We start from the raw sequence: 27,735 nt of genomic DNA on the forward strand, positions 1-27,735 counted from the left end.
ACATTTGATTGAGAGAAGAAGAGAGTGAGAACCATAAACAGGCAGGATTCTGCCCTTTAATTTCGCCGTCTCCTGAGAATTGGCTTTGCTGTGCTGTAGAGTAGGTCCCACACACAAGCAGTTTAGTTGTCTGCCCAAGGACTGAAATTTAATTTAGCCAGTGTGGTGTTAGTGTGGCTGTATGTGCGTGCCTGTGCATGTGTTCTGTTTGTGTGTGTGTGTGTGTGCGCCCGTCGTACTGTCTTTGTATGTGCCCGTGCGTCTGTCAGTATGAGTCTGTTTTGGTTTTTTTTTTTTTTTTTAGTGCTTCTGTGTAGAAAAAAAATATGCATGAACTGCATATTTAAGAGTTTGTGCTGTAGTGCTTCTGTGTGTTTGCTTTATTTTGTGATCTTTTATTCTCTAGTGACTTAATCATTTTTACACTGCTGGGTTACTGCACTACCATTTTACAGTGGTTGCACAGAGACGTTTATGTGCTCACACTGCTCTGTTGTTTTTGGATTTGAATTCATTTTTGTTTTTTTGTTTTTGTTTAAACTCATTTATTTATTTTTTGATTATCACTGTAAACCTGAACAATGCTCCCAGTTACTGTTGGCATCATCAGTTAGTTGTAGAAAAGTTTTTGGCTGTAATTTACTTTAGAGTGTATGCTGATTGGACATTATAAAATATAACAGCTGAATTCTTTAACAGTAGTTGCGATGGGTTTTCCGCAAACTGGCTGCTTTGTAACTATGCTTTGCATGTATGTGCGCGTCTGTTTATGTGTTTAGGTGCAGGTTCCTGATGAAAGCCCACAGCAGAGGCATATATCAGAGCTCCAGCACTAATAAAAGGCCAGCAAGCTGTGCTCCTCTCCTTCTGGGAACAGCGCTGCTTTTTACTGCTTCTCTGACAGCAAGATAAAGTGCCCTTCCAATTAGAAAAATATTTGGCCACATACCTTCCAACAACGATCCTAGGTTTTTATTTTTCATGCCATTTGATCAGGAATCCTTGCTATATTTTTATATATATATATATATATATATATATTTTTTTTTATTTTTTTTTTTACAGCATGCTTTTTTATCATCATGTCCTGGGTATGCACATGCTAATATGCAACCCTCCCCACCTTCCAGCGGCACCATTATGCTGTATAATGAAATAATGGTGTTTTAGGGTATTTTTATTTTGGTCTTTGTTTCGTAAGGGTGGGGCTGCATACGCTTGTGTTTTGGTATGGATTCGGGACTGAGGCTGTGTGTGTGTTTTAGCATATTGCATGAGAGGATTCATGCTGCTGTGCGTGTTTGGGTTGATGTCATTCTTGTTGCCCCTGTCATCCGTCTCTGCCTCATGCAGAATTGTGTGCATATATACTTAACTGCTGACGCTAGTCTCCATCTCTGTTTAAGAATAGTGTAGCTAGATGCTCCCCCCCCCCCCCCCTTCTTTCCAGAGAGTGCATTAAAATTAAATTCTCTCTTGTTGTTGTGAAAAGAGGCACACGTAAAAAATAATTGGCTGTAGGAGAGAACAAAGGGCTGGCTCCTCTCTCCTCCCTGCACACCACAGCCAGGCATTAATACCAAGCCTGCTGCATTGTTCTGCTGTCTGCAGCCATCCCCCTAGCCAGACACTCAGCTCTGGAGAAGTCACTTTTAATGTCTGATAATCAAGGTGAATTTTCAAAAAGCTGCCATTTTCAAATGATGGTGTATATATTATGTGCAGATGGGAGTAGAGGAGCCCCGTTCAGTGAGAGAGAGTGCTTGGGCAATGCGAAGTGAAAGAGAGACACCTAAAGGCCTTCGAGGGAACTGCTGACTGATTTGTATCTTTCTATGAAGGATTGATGCCAGCTGGAATATCAGTGTCACTGCTGCAATTTGTCTGATAGTTTACTTTGATTTTTATTAAGCATGTTTTGTCTTTTTTCAAATGACACCGCAGTATCGGCTTTAAATACATGGTCTGTGTTGCAGCATGAATATGTGCGTCGTGTGGTTATGAAGTGTTAGGGAAATGTATTTCTTGAGTACAGATGCTGCCTGCTGTTGCTTTATGCTAAAGGGAGTTCTTTTGCAGCGTTATTGGGGAATCAGGCGTCTAGCAGCAGAGCAGTGGAACTCCATTTCCCTGCTACAGGGCACAGGCTCATCTTCCTATTGCTCCTCCCGCCGCCCCACCCCCTTTCCCCCCACCACTAGGTATGATTATTTCTCCTCCGCTCCACCGCACCATTATATTCCAGGTCTGCAGTTACCCCTCCCTGCTGTCATTTTTCATGGCATGTTTTTGCCCATGTGCAGCACTGCACATTTATACTGTGCCTGTGCAATATGTTAAGGAGGTGAATATATGCAGTGTGCAGAATGTAATAAGTATATATTTATTTTCTTTGCTGGTGATTTACTGGTTTTTCTGGTGCTTAAGAAGAAAGGCCGACTCTAGCCATGTATCTTAACAAACATGACTGCTGCGTATGCACTCGCCTCCAAGGCTTTTTACTCACCGGGGAAACCAAATTATACATCTGAGGCAGACTGGTTGTTTTTTCGTGCTATGACTGTTAAAACCCTTCTTAGTATTTTGGGATATAAGCCTTGCAAACGACGACCGGGTAAAGTTTCGGTAATTCATGTAGCATTTCCAGCAATGTTGGTAGCTGATCAAGTGATTGGTTCGTGCAATGTGTGCACTTAAAATACACCTCGCATAACTGACACCGAGCCAGCCAGCAAACCAGCCACCATCGGCACAGTTTGATCACGACTTGCTGTTTTCTACCTTTACCTCTACCCGCCTTCCCCCCTCCACCTCTACCCGCCTTCCCCCCCTCCAGTAGTCCTGGAAAAATATAGAACTCTCCAAAATCAAAACACAAATATACAACACACACACATGGCTGAAATTGACATTATGCTCAGAGGGGAAGTAGATCTAACCCTGTGAAACAGTAGGATTTAAATGGATTCTGTGCTGAGAGCAGCACGGTGCACAAGTCTCCCTCTGAGAGGCTGTCACAGTGGGAAACTTGCAGACTTGCAGAGACAATGGGGGGGGGGAACCCTCTTAAAGATGCACTACCTAATTTTGTTATTGTGTCCAGTTATAAATGCCAGAATTTCCTCTTCGCTCACTTGTGATGAGTTTAAAAACATCAACAGCGAGTGGGAAACAGGTAGCAGGAAATTTGAAGGTGCAGTGGGAAACTACAATAACTATAACAAAATCAGGGAGTCCGCTGCAGACATGACATAAAAGTATGATCCAGTCTGTATGAATTGATTTTTGAAGCTGACTGTAGAAAAGACAGTTTTTATTGCACCACTTGTGAAATCAAATGGCAGCTGCTAACTTGCATACACTTTTGCTGACATAAAATTTTTCTTTTGCCACTTTTTATTAGAAGAAGTGTACTTTTTTTTTTTTTTTTTTTTTTTTTACATGGACTATTATCATTATTTAAATATCTTCTGTCTTTAAATTCAGCCTCTATATACCACTGGCTGTGGGCAGCTGTGAACATTATATTTATAGTCCCGCATCATATTGTCGTACCTAGAAGTGTACAGTCAAACCAAACAAGGACGATCAAGTTGCTTCTTTGTGTTGATTCATAAAAACGTACAAAGCTGAATACATCTCAGGGCTCACACTGCCTGTTCATATCCCCCTACTATGCACCTAATACCTGATACGCTGCCTTGATGTAATATTGTTTATAGATAACTAGGTTTTGCCTTCAATGTGATTGCATAATAGCCAAGCATTCAAATGTGTGAGCTCTTTATTTCTTCCCTGGCAGTGCTAGTGGTAGCATTATTTTTCTCTGGGTGGTTGGAGGGCACACTTTCAAAGTGTTGATCTCAGCTGTGGTGCAGAATAAAGACGGGGAAAGGAAGAGGAGAGGGCCGCAGGCATTCTGATGAAAGGATGTGTGGGGAATCTGGAGTGTGGAGAGAGAGAGGGGCAGCATTTTGCCAGTCCAGTGTGGCAGAGCAGGTCTGGCTTCATGCCAGCCTGGGCACTGTGCCCACGAGGAGGCAGTGTGTGGCTAGTACTGACTGTAGCATAGAGAGACGAACAGATAGCAACAGAGAGACTAAGACACAAGTGCGTCTGTGGGGGGTGTTTGAGACTGACTGGCAGATGAGGTTTAGTTTTCATTTGCATATGAAGTGGTCAGGTTGGAGTACAGGACGGTGGAAAACGGCAGGGAAGAATGAGGAGAAGGGCTAGCCAGTATTATGTCACAATCTCTATTACTGATCACCGGTGTATACAAGGAGCGTTGGTTAAACTTGCAGCTGAATTTGTATCCTGCTCTTACTGACGAGGAGTCGATGGAACAATTGGCACAGTTCATTTAATCAGGCTTTTGTTGTTTCATTTAATCATGCATTTGATTGCCGTTGTTAATTACTTTGTCTGCTGTTTCTTTATGCACTGCCTGAGTAAATTCTTTTTCTATGGGACGCAAATGTTATCTTTCTGCTTTGTATGCATTTACATATTGTTTGCCTTTCTACGTATTATCTCTCCCTCTCTTCTTCTCTCTCTCTGTTCTCCTCTTTGTATCCTTAAAATATTCTGCACACCCCTCAGCAGTTCCGCATGGCAGACAGCCCTAATATAATCTGTGCGTCTGAATTCTAATTTATACCGTCAGGATAAAATAAATAGTCTGCAGTTAATTATGGGAAGCCGGCTCCTGGCTTTGCCCCGGTGATTTATGAAGTGCACGTAGGCATTCTGCAACGCATTTTTCTTAATTTATTTTTAATCTGTCTTTCAATTAATTTAACCACAAACGTCTTAATGATGGCAGAGGGCTGCGTTAATGAGGCCTGTGAGGTAAAATGAACAGGCACTCGCCCCTGTGGGGTGGATGTTAGAGGCTTTGAGGATGGGGGTCATGCAGAGGGTCTTGTGCAACCCTAGCAGTTCAGTTTCCACAGTTGTTGTTTTTTTCTTTTCTTTTTTCTTTTTTTTTTTGTTAAGAGATGACAAGGTTAAAAACCCCAAATCAGTAGTGTTTCACTCAAGGAAGAGGATAAAGTTTTCCAGCCTATTTTCTTGCCTTTTTTGGTTCTGTTTGTTCAGGATGTGCCACAAAAATCTTTTGAATCCTTTTACTTACAGCAGTGAATACAGTACAGTGTCAGTTGTTGTCAATGATTGGCGCCTTCACACCTACCATCACTGTGCTTTAAGGTGATTCATTCAACTGTTGTAAAGGAAGTGCCACTCTTTTCCCAAACTACGCCTATTTTTCCAGTCATTTTGACACTGCTTGATTGTCCAATTCACATGTCTTGTAGACTACTCATGAATTTAGCCCATCAATAAACGTCAGTGGAATCGAGTGAATCAATATTTGTTCTTTTTTTTTTTCTTTTTTTTGTGACTAATGACTTCACAGTAACGTAGAGATGTAGCACAGCTCTCCCAACCTGGCTGTTTGCAAACTGACCAATTTGAGGAAGTGCTTTTTTTTCTCTATTGTGAGACTTGTGTGGCTTCACAACCATGTGTATCTTCTCTCTTGGCTCTCCAGAGCCTCACAGACAAGAACATGCCTCATATGATTAAAAGCATTTTATCCATCGTTTCACCCCTTCTCAAATTAGACCAGCGTCTCCACTGCACTTGTTATGCACCAGCGTTTTCTGCTAATTGCCATTGAGTGCGTTCATCTCTATGCTGGCAGGGCCTGGTGTGAGATCGGTAGAGGCCAGTGTAACCGTAGTTGTAACTGTGGTGGTCAGCTACCAGACAACACACATCAGCCTACCCCATTAGGGACATCCACACACAGCTCCCCGAATCAGGATGCTCTCATTTACTTTTTCCACATCCAGCCATTTATCTCTCTTTTCTCTGCTCTCTAACTCCCTTCTTTCGCTCTTTTTAATTTTCCTCTCAAAAACAGATCCCACATTAAGCAGCCAAGCATGGCTTGGTGCAGTGCCTCTCCTGAAAGAGCAAAGGAATGATTTAATTTCTCCTCCTCTGTCTCTGTGGCCTCCCCTCCCTGCTCATACACAGATCATTACACACAAAGGCCTCATTTTCATCTCCCCGTGAGGGCACATGCAGGGCTTTAACTAGTCAGCCACGCCATGGCCATTGCTGACGATCAATACCTGTGGTCAGGACAGAGCACGCAGTGCTTCCTAAATAGGCCCTCCAGGTCCAACCATAAAACACCTTTGAGGCTAAACATGCCACCCCATAAATCGCCTTTATTTTATTTTTTTATTTTTTGTTTTCAGTCTCATGGAGGAGTGAGGGAGCCATCAGTAGAGTAACTATTGAACTGGAATAATGATGATTAAGAGGTTATGATAGTATCCAGAAAATACTGCTAAACCAAAGGTTCAGGGTAACAGCTGACTTGAAATGAGTCTGGTTGGCATAGAAATTAAAGCGTTTGGAGCTTCTCTTGATGATCAGCCAAGCAAAGGGTTAGGAACCTGTGGGCAGATTACATGTTTTGAAGTGTAAATGATTTGATAGAATAAGTGAAGTTGCCCAGTCTCACACCAAAACTTCACCAGAATCCTTTTCCTAAACCAAACCTAGGAATTTTTGTATTTAGATCATAGCAGGGGGATTAAAAAATTGCTAAAAGCAAAAATAAGTCTACTGGACACTGATACAACCCAGCAGAACTAACTGTAATGCTTAAGTTCAGGGTAATGATGCCTCATTCTACAGGAAAAAACTACCATGGGGTGAATGGTTGCATTAATATCAAAACGACGGGGAATATTTGCAGTGACAATCACAATTACCAAGAGAACTCAAAGAAAAGATTTTGGACCAACAGTGCTCTCCACCCATCATCATTATCAAATAAATGGATCCTTTTCCGACTCTCCAAGAGTAGCGTATAGAAAAACTGTTGAAAAACAAGAAAGGGCCCAAGTGATGGGGGTGGGAAGCGAGAACTGATTTCAGTTCCAATTATCTGATCCGTCATTGGGCTTCTCAGTTCCTCTTTGTCAGTGCTGCTGTATTTTTTTGGACAGTTGCGTGTTATAGAAAAGCAACATCAGACTCATCGTGTTGGAGCTTTTCCACAATTGAGCTACCTGCAGGGCTTTTTTCTACTGTATTCAGACTCAGATTTGTGTAACCTGTATGGGCCCAAATTTTCTATTGGACATACAATCAGACTCGGTAATAGCAGTCAAACTATCCAGATCGCAACGTTATTATGCATTTGTTGGACATGTCGGAACCAGTCTGATCTATGGAAGCACCACCTCAGAACCCACAGGGCATCCCAGAGATCATATGTTGGCATTACAATAAGGACCTAATTAAAAGGATAGTTTTGTTCTCATGGCTGTTTGGTATATATACACAACAGCAAAAAAGAATTCCAACTATGTTGTTATTGGATCCCAATTTAGCTGCGCTGGTTTTTCTCAAAACAAAGAAAAGTTACGGCAGAAATGACAAATATATGTAACATGCAGAATTTAAAGTACGCATTATGTTTACGGCAAACACATCAAGACCTGTGGAGATGGTTTAATTTAAATAGTAAGCTACTCACAATTGAGAACTGCTGAGATTTTACTCAGTTGGAACCTGAATGAAACTGAAGTAAACTGAGGAATAGTCACATCTAGTTTGTTTGTTTTTTTCTTCTTAAATGGCTGCTTGCCTGCTTAGATTGTGGGATAGGTGATATATGGACCAGACGAAAGTAAACCTGGGGGCTGGCAGACTGAAAAAGAAAAATAGATGTGTTTCTCATCTTGCTTTTGCCTCCAAGGCTCTCAACTGGCCTGATCCTTACATTATCCAAACAGATAGCCAACAAGTTTAATTACCTTTGCATCCAGTCGCTCTCCCCATCCACCGCTCCCCACCTTGCCTGTGCAAATGAAAGAGAGGGACAGAAAGAAGAGAAGCATAATTACTTATTTTACTGGAGTGCTGCAGAATGCCTTTTGCCAAATGACTCTAATTCCAAATGGTTAACAAGATTTTTCTTTTTAATAGAGCCGAATCCATGTGACAGCAAATTGCTTTCCTATTTGGAGCCTTAATGGCTTTCATAGTTTGCACTTCCAATAAGCAGTAAACTCGGAAATTAATATTGCACACTGTGTTATGATGCAAATGGGAGCGAGATAGGAGAACTGTACCTTCATGCAGAAAGCTCTGATTAGATCCATAATTGCTCTGGTTGGATGATTTTTTTTTATTCATTTATTTGTATAATTTCTGTTCCACACACTTCACTCTGGCATCATTATCAGTGGCACATCTGCATTTCTGTATGTTGAATTTCACTTTTGAATGACTTTTAATAAAGTGCATACATATTCTAAAATTATAAATATGGTAATAATGAGTTATTTTTAAAAACCTACCACGCTGCTTCTGAGCTTCACTCTTTTCCTTTGTATTAAGTGATTCAGTATGAAAAAATAGCACTTTAAGTGCATCCTCAAGCAGACTTTGTCTTTCCATTGAGGCAGATACAAAGACTGAAACACCAGCATGTGGTTCTGTTCTAGTTTTAGAGCAGTTTTAATGCAAGTCTGCTGGTGACTGGTTCAGTTAGACTGGTTTAAGCCTTACATGCTAAAGCACCGTTAGAGCAGGCGCAATCTAAAAAGATATATTTGTGCAAGGTGCTTCTTAATTAACTTTTGATCCAAGTCATTTCATTTCCAATTCCATTTTACACATTCTCAAATATTAATCCTTGTCCATGCATAGAGGTTTGTATTCTTAATAAGGGGATCACAGAGTGGGACACAGTTCACAAATACACACATATATTCAGTGCTGTGATAAAGTAGTTGCCCTTTCCTGATGTCTTTGCATATTTGTCACACATGTTTCAGATCATCAAACTAATTCCAATATTAGACAGGGATGATCTTAGTGAATATAAAGTGCAGTTTTTAAACAATGATTTCATTTATTAAGGACAAAAAGCTCAAACTAAACCTACCTGACCCTGTATCAAAAGTAATTGCCCCCTAAACCTAATAACTGGTTGTGTGATCCTTGGCAGCAAGAACCGCAATGAATATTTCACATCACTGTGGAGGAATTTTACCCCACTTTTCTTTGCAGAATTGTTTTATTTCAGGTTTTTCAACTACGAACGACCTATTTAAGGTCAATTAAATATGAGTAAATATGATTTAACTCTGGGCTTTGAATACACCACTCCAAAACCTTTCTGTTAGAGAGCAAAATTTATGGTTCCATCAGTTAGCCGTGTTGGTCTTAAGAAACTCCAGACCATCACACTACCACCACCGTGTTGACTGTTGGTATGATGTTCTTTTTATTAAATGCTGTGTCATTTTTATGCCAGATGTAACAGGACTCAAGCCTTCAACAAAAGGTTAACCTTTGTCTTGTAAGTCCACAGAATATTTTCCTAAATTTATTGTTTTTATTTATGTGATACGAGCCTTTGTTTTCTTTTTGGTCAGCAGTGGGTTTCACCTTGGAGCTCTCCCATGGATGCCGTTGCTGCCCCAATCTCTCTCTAATTGTTGAACACCGACCTTAACTCAGACCAGTGAGGCCTGCTGTTCTTTAAATGTTGTTCTGGTTTTGTTTGTGACCTCCTGGGTGAGTCATTTGTGCATAAATGTAGGCCAGCGACTCCTGGGAAGATTTACCCCTGTTCCAAGTTTTTTCCATTCGTAGATAAAGGCTTTCACTGTGATTCGCTGGAGTCACAAAGCCCTGAAAATGGCTTTATATCCCTTTCAACAATGATAGATGTCAGTAACTTTGTTTCTCGTGTTTTCTGGAGTTTCTTTAGATCATAGGATGATGTGTTGGGGTTTTTTTTAGGTTTTTTTTTTTTTAGATCTTTTAGCCTTCTTCCTTTTTGTCTGAGAGGATCTGTTTAAGTGATTAGTTGATTCAACTGGTCTGGTAGTAAGCAGGTGTAGATTTGGCTAGTGGAATTGAACTCAGCTTTCAAAAAAAATGTGGTTAATTACAGTTAATTTATTTTCATATAAAGAACGTCATACCAGTAGTCAAACACGGTGGTGGAAGTGTGATGGTCTGGAGCTGCTTTGCTGCTTCAAGAAGGAGACGACTTTCCGTAATTGATGGAACCATGAATTTTGCTCTCTATCAGGAAATCCTAAAGGAGACATTTGGCTATCAGTTTGTGCCTTGAAGCTCAAACTCACTTGCGTTCTCCAGTTGGACACTGATCTGAAGCAGGTCTGCCTCTGGTGGCTAAAAAAACAAAAAGAAGGTTTTAGAGTAGTCTAGCTCAGATTTGAATCTGATTGAGTTGATTAGGCATGACCTTAAACAGGCTCTTCATACTTTACAACCCTCCAATGTGGCCAAATTTAAGCAAGTCTCCAAATAAGAGTGGGCTAAAATTCCCCCACAGCAATGTGAATAACGCGCTGCCAAACTCTTTGTTGCACTTTTTGCTGCCAAGAGTGGCAAAACCAGTTGTTAGGTTTAGGGGGCAGTTACTTTTTGACACAGGGCCAGGAAAGTTTGGATAACTTTTTCCCCTTAATAAATGAAATCTTCATTTATAAACCAGCTTTTGTATTTACTCATGTTTTCTTTGTCTGATATCAGAATTTTCTGATCATCTGAAACATTTAAGTGTGACAAACTCAGAAATACAGCAAATACTTTATCTCAGGACTGTAGTCTCTTAAATCAGAACATACAGATATTTTTACAAAATTCACCGACAAAAGCCTTTCTCTTTTTACCTAAATGTAACTCCATCAAAACCATAACCATAATTTTATAGTTTACATCTCTGCAGAGGTTTTTGTGATTTATATAAAAACTCAGATGACTTTTTTTTTCCTCATGTAGATTCTATAAATGCATACATGAACATGCCTTAGCTCTGTACCCAGCCCTCTAAAGCTGTCATTAGTCAAAAGGTTTGAGAACGTTCTGAATTTGGATGCGGTCGAGTCTGCAGGCACTACGGCGGTCTGACCCGGAGACAGAAATAGCCAATAAATTCAGTTTGATCGGCCTGTGATTGCTACCAGCGATTGAGGTTAAGTGTCCTTTGGGCCCGAGCGTAGCTGCAGTTCAGCCAGACATCGGTCACGTGACCACACATACAGTATCCACTATGATTCTTTGCTATATCACCATGGCAACCCTTCATTTCTTCTCAGCACGCTCCCATTTCACCTGTCATTCTGATAATTGGCTCTGAATTTTATTTATTTTTTTCATATCTGGGGAAAAAAAACCCGTCACGATCATAATAAGAAAATATTTATGAACTGAACACTGACAGGCAAGTGTAGGGAAATGGGGAAAACTAAGCTTTCATTAGACTGGAATATTAATGTAGCAACAGAGCTTTTTAGGGACTAATAAAGCTTGTTCTCCTTGTTTTCACAGATTCCCACTCAGTCTGTGCGTGAGCCACACTGAAGAGTGAATCTGAGTTTCGATTTGGTTTTAATTGGGTCACCCTCTCCTTCCCTCTTCTCCTCTCATGCTGCCTTTCTGCTGAACTCCAGCTTAATTAGACCTACAAGATTGTGACACCACCAGAAACATATTATATCTGCTCTGCCTCTTTTTGCCATTGATGTTCTGTTTTTAGAAGTATTGATGAGACAAGCTATGTAATGACATTTACTATACTGCTGTAGTCATTAATGGCCCTGGGTCGGTGTTAGACAGTATAGCAGCAGCGACAGAAATGGATAAAAGGTTTTATGGAAATAAAAGATAGTTCCTGAAGGTGGAGATGGCTAGGTCTAATGACTGTTGCTCCAGCTGCTCCTCATTATCAAGGTTGCCGGCATCAGGACCAGCTGAGATCTGCTAAGTGGTCTATTGCCTTTAAAATGGCCATGAGGCCTTTCCATCAGCATTGCACCCACTGACACCATAAACTCTGTGAAATGCATAGCCAACTCATATTTTGTTTCATTATCCTCATTTAAACTACTTTTCCGCTAGGGCACTGTCAGAATATGTGTGCAGTCATGCTGTATTTACACGACAGCTGCATGTTTATATTACAGTATGGCATAAAATGCATTTTCTTGTTTGGTCATGGTTGCCTGACTGGTAATTATAGCGAGAGACGTGTCAAACCTCTCCTATTAATTTTATGAAAAATGTTGCTGTTTCTTTATGCAGCGGCACCAGCGAAGCATGCGCAGCTTTATTTTTCTAATTTATGAGATCCCTCCAGACCTCATTAGATTTTCAAATATCAAAATCTAAGTTATGTTACAGTTTTCTGTAACAATAACAAATCTTTTGTGCACTGTATGGTTTTGGTTTAGAGGAGGACATAAAAACTAAACTATTCTGCTTTATAGAGCAAAAGAAAACAAATCAGAGAGTTGGACTGGTGCATGCGTTGTGGCAGTTGGTGGGGAGTGTCAGTGGAATTAACTGATTTGTCTGTATTTATCAGAAGAGAGTGAGTACCTAATCCCTTCTTGCATTATTAAAGATAATAGCATAGGGCTTTCTGCAAGACCACCATACTGAATCAAATTATAACATGGAGTGATGATGTATGGATAAAACAGTGCGGCCCCTTTATCTGCCCTCCCAGCTTACTGCTTCCTCATACATGGACACACATGCACACAACAACCACTCATCAAGCCCTGGAGGGCACCTGTGTTTTCAAAGTAAAGACCACTTAGAGAATAGCCCCAGGCGTCTGAATACTGAAGTGCTCTGTGTTACACATTAGACCCCTCTGTACAAGCCAGGAACATAAACACTTTCAATAGCCCTTGTCTCCTCCCAAAAATACCCCCAAATACCTCAAAACAGGAGGGGGAAGCTGCTTACTCGGGCCAGAATATGGAGCAGGTAGTCTGCTGGGGCATGAGCACATTAAAGACCACTCACTGGGGATGTGCTGCTCATTGGACAGTAACCTCCACAAGAACTGAAGAAGAAAAATACATTTCTGGCAGACTTTATATGCATTTTGTGTGTTTAAAGGCATTTAAAAAAAAAAAAAATCTTTCACAAATATTCACAGAACAGAGGAAACGGCAACAGCTTAAACTCAGGTGCACCAAAAGATAAAATGTGTAGGAGGCAAACATCCACCCCGTCCTCCAGAGGCAGACACAGGGTTAATAATCGCACATTTCATTCAATCCCCCAGTCGGGTAAATGAGGTTTGATCACATGCCAGGAACAGGAAAACAAGCAGCATTGAGAGTCAGCCTCACAATCTGTCATAATGAACACTTTAATATTAAAACAATCCCATTAACAGGCAGAGAAAGACAAGGGTTTTCGGGAAAGCAAGGAAGCTGTAATCTAAATTTTTAATGACCTTTCCCGCATGATGACTTTTTCTATGTATTTTGTCTGTTTGGAAAGGGAAACGAGTCAGCGCTGTCACAGTTAATTCGGGCTACCCTTTTGTGCTCGAGCAGTGGGTAAATAGCTAGGGGAGACATTTGAATGTCTTAATAGACGATGTAACTGCTCCATCTCTAAATGTGTTGAAATGGAGGCGTGAGGAATGGCATCATTAAGGTAATGTGTTCAGGAAGCCAATGAGTTGTGCTCTAACCTCTGCTGCTCAGCCCGAGATTCGGTAAGTGCACAATCTAAGGTCACCTTAATCAGTGAAAGGCAGCACTTGCAAACAGGCGCATATACACACAAAGCCTCAATTACACTGTGAAATTACCCTCAAATGAGTTGTACAACATGTCTAGCTGCTCTGTTTATGTATTCTCGTGAAGATTGTGTGACTGTTACGTTCCAGCGGTTCTACAGCATGTTTTCTGTGATGTCTTTGTGCATTTCTTACAGTAAAAAGATACCTTAGTAAACAATATGATTGGTGTAGTGAAAGAGAATGTGGTTATATATGGTTTCCTTTCTCCAGGCGTCGGTTTGATAAAGTTTCAACAGTTACTCTTCTGAGCATAAGAAAATGTTTGGAGGAAGGGAATTTGAGCCACATTTCTTCTGAGGAACGAATGGTGTTTCCAAGTGCTGCAGAGCAAAGTCTAAGAATTCTTTCTTCTATTTTTCCTTGTGAACCCTGCGGCGAGACTCGGCAGCCATCCTTTTCCCTACACTCATGTCCTTTAAAGTGTCTTCTCCCCGAGTCTGAAGGCAATCAGTACCCTGATGACCAGAGGTTCTTGTGTAGTTCTGTGCCCCAATGTGTGCTTTGTTTGGGCTCGATAGTTTTTAGTGATGAATTTCACCCATCACTTTCTCCACTGTGGTTGACCAATGAGTTTTGTGAAAGCATGGCCTGTGGTGTTTTTCTTTAATAAGTCCAGAGGTGGTGCAAAGCAATCGGGCCATCAGTCATCCTGTCAGGATCTCACCCCCTTGATTAGCTCAGTATATTGGTGGAGATATTTAACCTGCCATAGATGCCTAGGTCATGAACCAGTCTGTACATTCCTCATGTAGTAGCTTTTATTTTAATCAGTCGAAATATTGTGTTTTTATGTTTTCTTCTGTCACTCTTTGTTAGTCATATACTTGCAAAGCATAATAGTGATTTTTTTTTGTAGAAGTGCTGCTTTCTGTCTCCATTTTATATCATCAGTGTTACAAAGTTGCATAACACCCGTTTTTATTGAAACTGAAATGTAAATGTCCTAGGAAATGTGAATATACAGCTTGAAACAGTACACCTGCTTAAACTTATTGGTTTGCAAAATAATATTAAGAACTAGTACTGTGTTATTTATTTATTTCATTATGTAAGTAAAATGATGTAGGACGAGTAGTTGTTGATCCTACAGTTAAATAAATGAATGAATAAATAAAAAATGGCCGCACTGTCTCTAGAGCTAAACCAACGAGTGCAACAAACTTGTGTGGTGTTTGGATTATATTTATGTACTTGTGTTATAAATATATGTTCTATTTCCATTGCAGAAGCAGTACAATGTTTATTACCGGATGGGAGAGAGACGCTGGCACATGCAAGTAGAGGTAAAAATTTCACGTCTTCTGAGCTTGTTTGTAATAAAATGTGCTTTAGAAATAAAATTGCCATTCCCACATTTATTTGTGATTGAAAGGAAGAGTAAATGCACCAATAGAATTTCAAATTAGTGAAGCAGAGTATTGCTATGCTTCTCAGAAGGCAATAAAATGTGCAACACATGTGGAAAAATGCCTCCCACTTCAGTGCTATGTAATGCAGTGAAGGTCTAGATAAAAAGTGGCAAAAGTTGGACATTTCAAACTTAACCAGATGTATAAAATAAAGAAAGAAAGTAACTATGTTCTCCCCGTGTATGTAATTATTGAAGTTTAAATCGTATGAAAGGTTGTTTACCCTAATAAGTTATTGTGATTCGCTGTCCTCGGCTCTCTGGCTTGTCCTCTGTTCCCTGGCCTTCCTCACCTTCTGATCAGGACACTTGTGTGGTCCAGCACAACCTGTGCAGGCCCAACCTGAATAGTGACACTTTTGCCTTTGAGCCTCAGTTACGCACCTCAGAATGGATCTTTATTTACAACACAGAACTCGGAAACAGCTGGTCAATCCATTTAGCCTAAGGCCACTGATTTGTTCGTATTTACTACAACAGCCAGAGAAAAGCCAGGGTATTTTTTCCTCTCTCCTTCCTATTGATCCAGCGCTTAGAAAATCTGCCCCGCTGTCTAAACACTATTGATCCCTCCCTCTCAACGACAGGCTCTCGCACCAGTGTATAAAGGGACTGGATGAATTGAAATTTCATTTCCGACAACTTGTTCCTGTTATTTTTACCCTTTTTTTTCAATAGTTGGGAACATGTGCTGGCGGGCCGCTACTCAGAGAGTCGATAAGTGTTTGGCTCAGAGGGGAGATGAGGGATAGAGGTGAGACTGTTTAGATTACCTTAAGCAGATCGTAACACCACAATGCCATAGAAAGTCCTTATTCTATTACTTAGATCCCACCTATTATTAATGCTTTTAAACATGCTTGAAGCCACAGCAGTTCTTTGGCTTTTGTAGACTGATCAAGAACTGTTGTTTGGGCTTGTCTTTAACCCAGCAACACTGAGGAGCCACCAGCCTGGAGTCAGGTGTCATTTCAAGGAATGTATATACAAGTAGTCTTGGATGTGGAGAATGTCAACCTTAATGAGGTAATTCTCATAAGCATTTAATTGTCTTGTGGCCTCTTTACACTGTTGTTACAGATTCCCCAAGCTGGTTTTATTATAAAAGCAATTTACTTTCTCCTTTATCATTTAATGGAAGTACCAGTACATCATTACATGACGTATCAAAACTGCAAGACCATTTGAAGGAATTATGAGACGTAATGAAGAAATTTTATTTATTTCTGCTCACTAAATGTCCTTTTTTCACACGCATGTCAATTTACCAACAAGCAGCTGGCAGTAAGCACATTTATTTTGCATACAGTATATTAATATTCACTATACACCCCAACATGAAATTGTGTTTTAATTCACAGTTTAGTGGGTTTAAGGGTGGCTAGAAAATAGAGAAGGAATTTCTTTAATTATATAAAGTCAAAGAAGTACATGCAATTAAAGAAAGTAAGACAACTAGAAAAAGCAGAAAGTATTAAAACTGCTAAAACTAAAACTATTACCATAAAAACCCAGAATTATTGTTAAAACATAAAATGCATATAAAACAGTTATTAAATGGGATTGACTTTCTAGACCTACACACCTGTGAATATTTCCTGAGCCACCCAGGAAAATATATAGCTCAATTTCTTAAAACATACAATTTTAAAATGCCCGAAAGTCAATGTGTGGTACGATGAGCACAGCCTCTCTTAGCCAAGCTTTCTTGTAGTCAGAAATAATTATTTGGGCTTCTTGAAGGGCATTCAAAGCGCTTCTTTGGATGTTGTCTGCCTTTTGTTCTGTTCTCCTTGAAGATGATCCCACACTGCTTCAGTAATACTGAGGTCTGGGCTGTGGGGAGGCCAATCCATGACTTTTTATCCAGGTTTGGGATCATTGTTATACTTACAAATGAAGCCTTTATAAATCAGATGGTGTTTAGATGGTGCTACATGGTGAATCAAATCTGACAGTCGCAAGATCTCTAAAACTACTGACTGAAATGCACCGAAAACCAAGACAGAGCGGTGTTTTATAGATGTCTGTAGATACTCACTGTTGTACTTATCTCCTAACCTCCTCTCTGTATATATATTAATAATGATTACAAACTGAAAACTTCATATCTGGATTTATCAATCCATGAGACCTACATTTCTTGTGTAATTTGGCCTGAGCCTTTACTTGCTTCCTTCCTTAAGAATGGAAATAGCAACCCTTCCACTGAGACCATTTCTGATGAGGCATCAGTGAAGAGTAAATGGATCATCTGAAGGGTCAGATAAACCCTCTGGTCCTGTATCAGGTCTTTTTGCATTTGGATTTTTTCCTCTTTCTTAACAACATGACTTTCAGATACTGTTAATCTGCTATAGATGGATTGATTTAAGCCTGACACTTGTCCAATCCCCTCAGTTTCTTTAAGAACAGACTGAACTCAAAGCCAAGACATGCCAAGTTTTCAAGTAATAGTTCTTTGGGAGTTCTTTTTTTATACCTCATATTCTTTCATTTGTGGCGGTTAAAGAAACATGAACCAGTTTGTGTTTTGTTTTTTTTCTTTGACAGACTGCTTACAACAAAACAGTAGAGTTGTTTTGTGTGGAGACACAACACTGGTTCATCTCTTCAGTTAAATGCTTGAATGGCTCATAGATCAGTGACGTAGCCATCATTAAAACTGCTAAATGTTATATCAAAACATTGAAAATCATGCGTGTGGCTGCTTAAATATTTTGCAGCAATTTTTGTGACCAACCTCGAGAAAAGTTAGTTTTGCTTTTGAGGGTTTTTTCCCCCAACCGTTAATGTTCAGTTGCAGTCTTCAACGTATGATGGGAAAATCCAGATTAACACACAGAGATTAGAGGTTGCCTGGAAAGACCCTAGCACATCAAAGAGGAGCTCCAGACTGCCTCTGTGGGGCAAACCAGCCAGTAATGACTTCATCTCCATCCGACTCGCCACCATGTACAACTCTTACCATTACAACAAGATGGAGTGTTACATAAAAAGAGAGGTTCTGTTTTAATTAACATCAATATTCATGTAACGGCCATAAAGCCAGCCCACATTCCATTTCAAGCTCTTAACGTTAATGCATATTTTAATACATTATCATTGCCACCATCATAATTCTTATTATGATAACTGTAATAATTAGATTTATGGCAGAATTATGGTTTTCTTCCCCGAAGGCACATATTTTGTAGCAAACCCAATTTTTCCCGAGTGTATAACGCTCTCAGTGCTTCCCCTTCAAAATACTGAGCAGACACTGATAAAGATAAACACACAAACACCCTAGTGTGTCTGCTGCTGTGCCTGTAAAACACTCAATCTGAATTGCATATCCGCCTTGCCACCGAGCTTGTCATAAGCTGTATTAAGAAAAATGGTCACACGGTTTGACATAAATTGGAAAATGACATTTGGAAAATGGGCACTGCTGTGGAAATTAGAGATATTAAAATTATAAATCAGTGTCTGGAAGTACAGAGGGGTGTGGTGGCTTGCTTTTTCCCTTTTTCAGTCTGGCTCTCTCTCTGTCTTCATCTTTTGCTCTATTTCTCTCTTTTTTCCTTCTATCGCACACTTTGTCTTTTGCACTTTCTCTGGAGGCAGTGTAGGGTCAGAGCCCAGAAGTAAAAGTGGTTTTAAATGCAGCCACACACGAGGCTACACCGCAGGGACAATCCCACCCTCTCATCTGGCTCTAAAAATGGAGGATATTGTGTGTGTGTGTGTATTTGTGTGTGACGCGTTTGTGTGTCTGTTGGAGCCATATCTCATCAGTTTATTGCTCGGCTCTTTTGCTGTAACCTGCTAATGGATCATCTCTGAGGTGTGATATGTATTATGCAAAAGTTAGGTGTGCTGACACCTTTAAAAACAGACAGCTTCAATTCCCCGCACGCCTCACCTCTGCTCCCTCTCTCCTGTCTGTGTTGTTGTGCAGAAGGAGGCAAAAGAGGCAGAACAAAGACGAGATTTCTGAGCTACAGGTGGAGCTAGACGGGCCAAAGATACTGCTGGAGGATGAGAGGCAAGTGGTGCAAAGAAAGGTCGCTGGCCCTCCTATTGACCGAAAGCACACTCATATGTGAATACACATACACTCGCGTGACTGTTTTCCTCAGTAGAGAGCAAAGGCTTTGCCACTATGTACAAGTGCTCATGTGTACCTTTACCCTCAGTTAATCATTTCTTTTGGTTGATCTTTAATAGGATATCTAGAAAAAGGCTAGGAGTGCTATGGACCTTCAAGCCTTAACCCAAAGACCTCCTCCTTTTGAGAACATAATAGTATTTCTGCTTTAAGAGGAACTGCAGCTGTGTCACCTATAAGCCAGTGGTCGGAGGCTCTTTTCATCAGTGGTACATTCAGAAACATTTAAGCTTTGCATCCTTGAAAGTCGGATGTTGCATTCAGACGTACATTGTTGCACTTTGGTACAAAATAATCTCCGCTGTCAAGGATGTGAAAGATAGGAAGTTTAACAGCAAACTATTCTTCAGACCTCCATTATGTTTCGCCAACAACATCTGACAGGGTGCTTCACTCCTTCCAGCATGAAATTTAACTTGATTTGAAATGTCAGGTCAGTATTATATATTCTCTTGTGTTAAAACTCTGTGTCTGCGGTCAGCCCAGCCTTATTTTCCTAAAACAGTAGGCTCTTTAATGTCAGGAATGAACTGGTGGCTAATGTTCATTAGCCCCTGGCTGCTCTGTATTACAGAGATGGACATATTTGCGCTGAGCTTTATCTCAGCACTCCATCCTCCACACCCAGCTTGTCTGTACTCTCCCACCACACAGCACAGTGTCATTGTAAATATTTTAGCACTTTATTTGCTTTGAATTTTGTTTGCACTCTTGATCCTATTATTAAAATATTAAAAGAGGGCACTCTTGAGGATGTCAAGTCGTGAGAAGAGGCACTTGATTTTTGTGGAGTAAGGTGCCTTTCACTCTTGTTAAGAGGAGAGAGTATGTTCGAAGGAATGGTGTCCCTGCCTTGACACTTGTTCAATGCAGAAAAACCTTGGTAACAAATAAAATTGTTGAAAAGGCTCAAAGTATGCCACTAGGTTCTGATAATGATGAGCCTTGATCTCTCACATAATAAAATAAATTAATAGAAAATTTGCATATATCTTTTGCTGTGTTTGACCCAGCTTTGTGTCAAATGCTTGAAGGGCAATGTCTGGCCCTTAGATTACAAACATTAAGAAACACCTGTGCACAGACACACACTGAATGACTCTGTGACTCTGATACTTCCAAAGAAGTCTGTTTCTGGAGTCGAAGGGGACCGATCTTTACACTCAAGTCACCTCAGTAGGTTTTAACATCGATAGAGGAAATTTTCAGGAATTTCACCTTTGTTTTTTGGCATGATTGAGGTAAAAAAAACAAACAAAACCTAATCGTCCCTATTAAGATAAGTGAGCTAGATCTGAGCTGACCTTACAAAGGTGATGATAAGTAGGATTGTCTGTTTTGTATTGGAAACGAATGAAGGCTTATTACATATCTAACTGTGATAGCACCGCTAAGGGCAGGAATGGTGTAGGAGTTCTTCAGGCCCCACGCTAGATCACCACGTGTGAAGTGCATAACTGGAGGCAAGTGTTGAGCCCTGAGATGATGTGTTTTTACAACACAGTCTTGCCGTGCTTTGGGATGGCAATAAACCACGGCCTTCAAAGCACAGCCAAGCGCCACTTACTGCTGAGTGCTTCTCTGGTGGTTGGACGAGATTACTCTCAAAACAAAGTGTGGACAGGTTGATTAATAGAAGGGTCTACAGAGGTGTGTGCCGTAGTATATTTTCACACCCAGCAAACACTCGTTCATTTCATTCGCATGGACTTTTATGGGCTGATCCTGTCACTGTGTGAGTTTGTCACTTCATAAACCTCCCCCCCCCCCCCCCCCCCTCTGACTGTCTTTTAGTGAAAACTTATCAGACCTGTTACAGACGTGTTGTTTTAATGTCGCAGCAGCACACTGTGACGTGAGGGCAGCACAGTTCACAGACTATGGACGTCTGTAGACAGATTTAGGCTCGAGACACCACCTAACAGCCGCATTGTTATTGTATTGTATTGTAAACTCCTTCATGTTTTCAGGTTTTTTAGCCCAACTTGCTAGATTGTGAAAGATAACTGTGAACTAAATACGGAGGAAGCTGCAGGATTAAAAAAATATCTCTTGCATTGACTTGTGTCTGCAAGAGCCTAAACCTTGTGACCCCTGACTGTAGGACATGTTAGTGACAGAGATGAAGACTGTGAGAGAAAGAGACAAAAAGGAGATAACAACAGGGCAGAACCTTCAGTCTGGATGAGATGGGTATTGTGGTAATGCAATAACGATGAGCAGACTCAGGGTGATTGCAGTCGTGGGGTGGAGGGAGGAGAGCTTGTGGCAGCGTGCCGTGCAGTCACCCCTTCATCACATCAGATCACAGGGTTGTAATTAACTTCAGCAACGCTTCAGCCTGCAATCAGCAGAACCATGGAGAAAATTAGATTTTTTTTTCCCCCTCCGTGGCATTCAAAAGTGTGGTGTTAAAATGCATATTAGCCCTGTGTTTTTAATTAACAGTTTGTGCTTAGGAAGCATGTTAACAGTATCCCTTAATGAGCTTTATAGAAACGAGTCACACAGAGGACAAAGGCCATCCTCCCACCGTGTTTGCTGATGTGCTGTTCTTTATTCTAACGCATTAAGATTGGTAATCTGTGTTTAAATCCTCATTCAAGACCGCTTTCATGTGATTCGCACCTTTGCCACTTTTTCTGTTGAGTAGGACATTAGCAGAATGAGCCAGAATTGATCTGGACTTAGTTTACTGAGTGCATTAGTTGGACACTAACTATTCACTTAGTTTATATCCTGACATTATTCGCTATTTATTTATTTATTTATTTTTTATGTACCGGTACACATGAAACTGCTTGAAACTTTGACAAACTTAACAGAGTTATTAGGAAACTCTGGACATACCCATATGAAATAAATAGCAAAAAAGGTAATCGCAAGGTCAGCTGACTTGTTTTTTCCTTGTGCTCGAAGGCCACAAGTTGCATCCATGGGCTTCCTAAAGCAGTTAAGTGTAGCTTGCTGTAAGACATTTCTGTCAGACTGATATTTCCAGGGTCTCCAAAAAACCCACCAAAACTGGTGTTTATTATCTCACAGTAGTTTTGCGCCATCTGACTTTCTTTCAAAAAAGTGATTAATCGCCTTTGTGCCAACAACAACACGGTGGTTTTAAGCCAGATATTTTTATTCATAATCCAGGACTTTGCTACAACCTGTGTCACGCTGCTGCGACTCTGTGTTTTGAATGATTTATCATTCTATAACCCTTGCCTCAGTCTGTTCTTATTACCAGACCTGCTTATGGCATCTGTGCATTGGGTTCTCATTCCATATCTCACATCGGCTTTTTATAGCACGCACAGATTTGTTGTGCTCTCTGGTGAGTGTGTGTGGCGCTGCTTGGATTCGGTCGGAAATGCCTTTACAAACGAGGCTTTTTCCAACCAAGAATGGAACCATTACGCTAGAAATCACCATCTTTCAGTTCAGATCCTCTGATGCAATGTTGCTCACAGAATTGAATTCACATATAAATCAATTCTGTGTAGACGATCTCTGTCAGTAACTGAAAATGGCTTTTTTTTTTTTTTAATGTCCAAATATTTCAATAACTGTTCAGGATTAGAATTCACCTTGTCACCATTTATGTTGGAATACTTTGAATTTTTTCCCTCTTTCTTAGTACTTGGAAGAATTCTTTTATTTCTTTCGACAGCTTTCTGGAATCTTGGAGAACCTATCAACAGCTGCCAGTTTTTTTTATTTATTTCTTTATTCCAGCCTGCAGCTGATTGGTCAGTTATTTGTTTTCCACAGTGTCCTTGTGTGTTATAAATGGGACCGGCCTGTCACTTCAATGCTGAGAAGATGTTTTGAGTTCCATGAAAGATTTTTATTTATATAATTTTGCTTAAAGCAGAGCGGTGAATAATGCATCTCAACCTGCTACATGTACTGTTTTTATCATTAGCATGCAGCCCAAGTTATCTCCGGAATACTTATGAGTACTGGTGAAATGTTTGTGATGTTATTTATTTATGTTGCTCCTTTCAATTATTCATTTGTTTATTTATTCATGGAAGAACTAACTGAAATTGGAAAATTCATTTTTGCTGAAGGGCACTTGGCCCCACTCTATCCCTGAGAAAGGAGGGGCTTGCACATCAGGCTTGTTAGTAATTGCTTTATGTGGTGTTTCCTTGGACTCAACAGAGGAAGTCATTTTCATGCAAGCAGACAGAAAAAGACAGAAAGGAAGTGAGACAAGTAGGTGGAAGCTAAAAGATGAAAAGAGCGTCAGAAACACAAGAGAAGGAGAACGTTTTTTTTTTCCAAACGGAGCTTGTTCAGACAGCTGAGGTAATGTAACATACACAGTGATAGGTGAAGAAATCACATTTCACGAACACCCTGACAAGACTCCACAGGTTGGATCCGAGTCTGAGGTTCAGATAGAGAAAGAACATAATAGGCCGTGTTTGCCTTTGGTTGTATTCGTGCCTTCACGCTCTCCTGGCCTCTCAGTATTATTGTGTGCTCACTGTGTTTTCTTTAATTATATGGAGTGGGATTTTGTTCAATTTCACAGTTGCACAAACATGCAGCAATTATTCCTGATAAGTGATAACGAATCACTGAACATTAAATAAGTGTGTTCTTGTGTGCGGGCAAGCAGGCACGCATGTTTGTGCCTCTGCACCACGGACTTGAGCTCCATGTCACAAACTGCTCATGGACATAGAATTCCAATTAGCGTTAAATATAACAAGAGCAACTGTTCTGCATGGGTGTGTCACTGTGCATCCATAATCCCATCCATAATCATATTCACTGATCACTTGTTTGTTTTGGCAGCACTGTGGCCTTGAGTCATTTGTTTGTGTGTTTGGATTGCAGTGCAAACAGTGTAGTAGGAGTTTTCAGTGAACATGTTAATCCTGCAAATGGGAACTGGACAGAAACTGGAGAAGCTCCACCAGGAAAGGTATTGTGTTCTCTTTCTTAATATGACCTTCTTGGTCTTTAGTGTAACAGGTGGTTTATATCTTGTTACATTCATAAAACCTACCTCCTCCAGACTTGACCTGATACCATATCATGGGTTAACAATGGTTGAAGCAGTGTTATGACATTAACATGTCTGTGTTTGTCATATATTCTTGAAAGCTTGGAAAAAAAGAAGGCAACTACTTCAGGCTGGTGAAAACATTTCACCTCTAATCCAAGCTTCAGTTCTAAAAGAAATGTTGGAGAGTCCCAGGTATTTCACCTGTAGTGAAGGTTGTCCCATTTGGAGTTGGTCCTGAGGGTTGTTGCCTCACTGTTGATCAGTGAGTCATCACATAAGCCCTGGTGTGAAAAAAGGTGTAGGGCTTTACCATCACCGGGGGTTGAGGGTGAAACCACTGAGACCTCGCCTCAACCTAGCACGGGACCTATTCAGTCACCTGAGGCAAGGTGTGAGCGGGAGCTGAAGTGCCTGGGAAGGGATCTCAAAGCTCTTCTATGTTGCGCCGTGTGTTTGCGGAGTGGCTGTTTGGTTTCTCCCATATAGAAATCTGAACACTCCTCACTTCACTTCACTGCATACGCAGTTGTTTGATGGAAAGTGAAACATTTTCACAAACCTAAAGAAGTCGAGTTGCCTTCTTTTTTTCAAGCTCTCAATATTAGAATGTACGGTTGCCTATTGAAGCACATCACTGGTGTTTATTGATGATGTGAGGAATTCTGAAGGGTACAGGGCTATGCTGTCTCCTCTGATTCAGCTAGGGCCCGAAAAAACTGACTATACGGAGCTTTAGCGTGCAAATGGATAATGACACAAAAGCATTTCTCAGCAATAGAGTGTTTTTTGTTATTAAATATAAAGCGTAGGGCAGAGAAACCCCAAAACCAAGCACGAATTAAAGGCAGCTGCAGTAAAGGCCTAGGAGAGTGAAAGAGGAAATGCACAGTTTGGTGACGTTACTTTGTCTAATTATTTTTGAACCTCTGAAAATGGAGGACTGTCTAAAAACAGCTGCAAACAGTTAACACAATATTTTGTTAAAACTGAAACTTTTGTGTTAAATCACATCTTGATAGGTTGATTGGAAACTCTACGGCTTGGCACAGAAGCATAGCATTCGTTGTGACGCAGCATAATTAGAAATACAAAATATTGCATTGTCAGTTCATTAAGCGTTACAATGTTCAAATAACAACTGAACATTGTCCTCTGCAAAACAGCGTACAACTTTTCCGTTTTCATTTTATTATGGTCAAAGAAAGTCAATACAAGTATGTGAAAATGTGAAAAAAAACAGACTGTTGTTTTTAAAGTTTTATTCCAACAACACATACATATGTGGAATAATTAAACTATGGGATTACATTGTCTTTTTCATACTTATTCTCACAGTTTTTGATAGTTTCATACACATTTTTATAACACTTTCTTTATTACACTTCAACCATCTGAAAGAAATGCTGATTGTAAAAAATTTAAAGTAAAAAATTGTCCTGTAGAGAAATACATTGAGTTAAAAGATGAGGTGAAATGATCTTAATTGTCTAAATCAGGGGTCCCCAACCCCCGGGCCACGGACCGGAGTTGTTTGGTACCGGGCCGCGAGAGTTGAGGCTCAGGTGTGAAATGTATGGTTTTCAGGGTTTTTATCGGTTTTTAGCGTTATTTTGTTATCGTTTTTTTCATTAACTCTGTTTTCCTGGGTCTTTTCACGTGTGTTGTAAATAAATCTTATTTTTTTCGGTACCGGTACTAGTTTTATTTTGTTGTATTTATCTGCGGTCCGTGAAAATATTGTCGGGCACAAACCGGTCCGTGGCGCAAAAAAGGTTGGGGACCGCTGGTCTAAATAATTATGTGTGTGTGTATGGACAGTTCACCATCTTTGGGTGCACATACACATATGATCCACTTCTTTTCAAATGACCAAATGTAGAGAAAATGTGCCATCTAGCCAAGGCAAGATTTACCATATGGCCTTAGTGTAATGATTAGTGTTAAGGATGCAGAAGGAGTGGACGGCACGAGGCTGGTCGGGTGTGTCACAGTCTTTTCTCCAAGGTGTCAGCAAACTAACTACAACCATGGAATGACAATTTGTATCATTTAATTAGAGCACGCTTCTTTTAGCACAGTTCATTTATTTTAATAATGTTTATACACCTTGATTGTTTCACAATATAGTTTTTTTTTTTAATTAGCTCGGATTGATTAAATTGCATTGATTCAGTATCCTTATTAAAATAACCCCCTGCCGCTCTCCTTCCTTGTTTTTCATAATTAATGGTACGACGCGGGGCTTTGACAGCGCTGCATATTTTTATAATCAAGAATTATTTATTGTGGTGGCTGTCAAACACCAGCACTCTGACAGGCATTTTAAGAGTTTGCAGAGGTGTGGCGGTGCCGTGCGTGGTCACAGAAGTAAACAACAGTGACATAAACCGCCAGAGGATGAGGAATTAAGATCATGACACGTGTTTTCTTTTGTCTGAGCTCAGATTAAACCTACACTCACCACCTCACCTATTCATCTGGCCCTCACCTTGGCTGATAGGCCAGCTGCATGTTAAATACAGGCCTGCACACATGCAGACACACGAGTGCATACGTGTGCCTGCTTGTATGAGATCTCATTCCAAACCCTGGGCTCTTTTTAATTTTGATTGATGACTCTGTTTATCTTTGAACCCCCCCCCTTCCCTTCACTACCTCGTCAGCAGCCTTACTCCATCCACATTTTAGACCCTCTACTCATCACACCCCTAGTATGAAAATGATATTAGAAACAAAATGAGATTTGAAATTTTGTGTTAGACAAGCAGCTTGATGAAAGGGTTTCATAGCCGGGCTTAATCCATGGAAATTTTATGCTAATAATACTGCCGGCCAAGCAATCTAGTTGAAAATTAATCAGGGGGCTGGATAGAGGAGAGGAGAGGAGAGGAGAGGAGAAGAGGTTGCTCCACATAAACACCCCCTCCTCCTCACCCTCATTCCCTCTCTCCACCTCTGAATCTCATCAGAAATAGCCATGGGGTGTTGTCTTTGTGATGAGGTAGGGAGAGAAATAGGGAGTCAGAAAATTACACTGCAGCTTAGTACTGATTGATGCAGTAATGTTTGCAGTAATGTATGCAGCCATGCAGCGAGCCACCTTATTATGGATTAGACCTCTTCCCTTTTCCAGCAGTCGCGTCCTGCATTACAGAGGACACGCACACAGCTTTAGAAACACCTTCATACACACACACCTCTTTAGCCGCATCTGTTCTGCTTTTATTATTCTGTTTATCCTGTTCAGCCCACGGTGGTGACTTTTTTTTTTTGCATGTATCATTTTCTTTGTGTCTAAACGGTGATTCAGCCTCAGTCCGTTTGTTCTTTCCCCTGTCTCGTCGCACTTTCATGAACAAACATACACACATCTTCACTCGTTGCCTCCCTGTATTTATTCCTCTTTCTCGCTAAACCCTAGGAGTCATCATTAGAGTGAGTTGCTAATGAAGTCATTATCAAATTTCGCCTGTTTA

At 40.4% G+C, this 27,735-nt stretch overlaps 1 protein-coding gene across 4 annotated transcripts in view; it reads left to right on the forward strand.

The window, feature by feature from the left end:
- LOC146718672 (uncharacterized) overlaps positions 1 to 27,735 on the forward strand; it is a 140,499-nt gene that overhangs the window by 87,346 nt on the left and 25,418 nt on the right. For 3 of the 4 annotated variants that reach the window (XR_014920091.1, XM_085453703.1, XM_085453721.1), the window contains 4 exons: positions 14,908 to 14,964; positions 15,768 to 15,843; positions 16,022 to 16,115; positions 19,033 to 19,119. Coding sequence is in view for 1 of the 4 variants with exons in the window: in XM_085453721.1 (XP_085309847.1) it covers positions 14,908 to 14,964; positions 15,768 to 15,843; positions 16,022 to 16,083 (195 nt within the window). In the remaining 3 variants the exon portion in view is untranslated. Of the gene's footprint in view, positions 1 to 14,907; positions 14,965 to 15,767; positions 15,844 to 16,021; positions 16,116 to 19,032; positions 19,120 to 24,063; positions 24,176 to 27,735 lie in introns of those variants that run through there. The other variant, XR_014920092.1, reaches the window with a different exon arrangement.

Source organism: Copadichromis virginalis, linkage group LG1, assembly GCF_057382275.1.
Source record: "Copadichromis virginalis isolate Kocher_CV1m ecotype Utaka linkage group LG1, C_Virginalis_male_GT1.1, whole genome shotgun sequence".
NCBI classification, from domain to species: Eukaryota; Metazoa; Chordata; class Actinopteri; order Cichliformes; family Cichlidae; genus Copadichromis; species Copadichromis virginalis.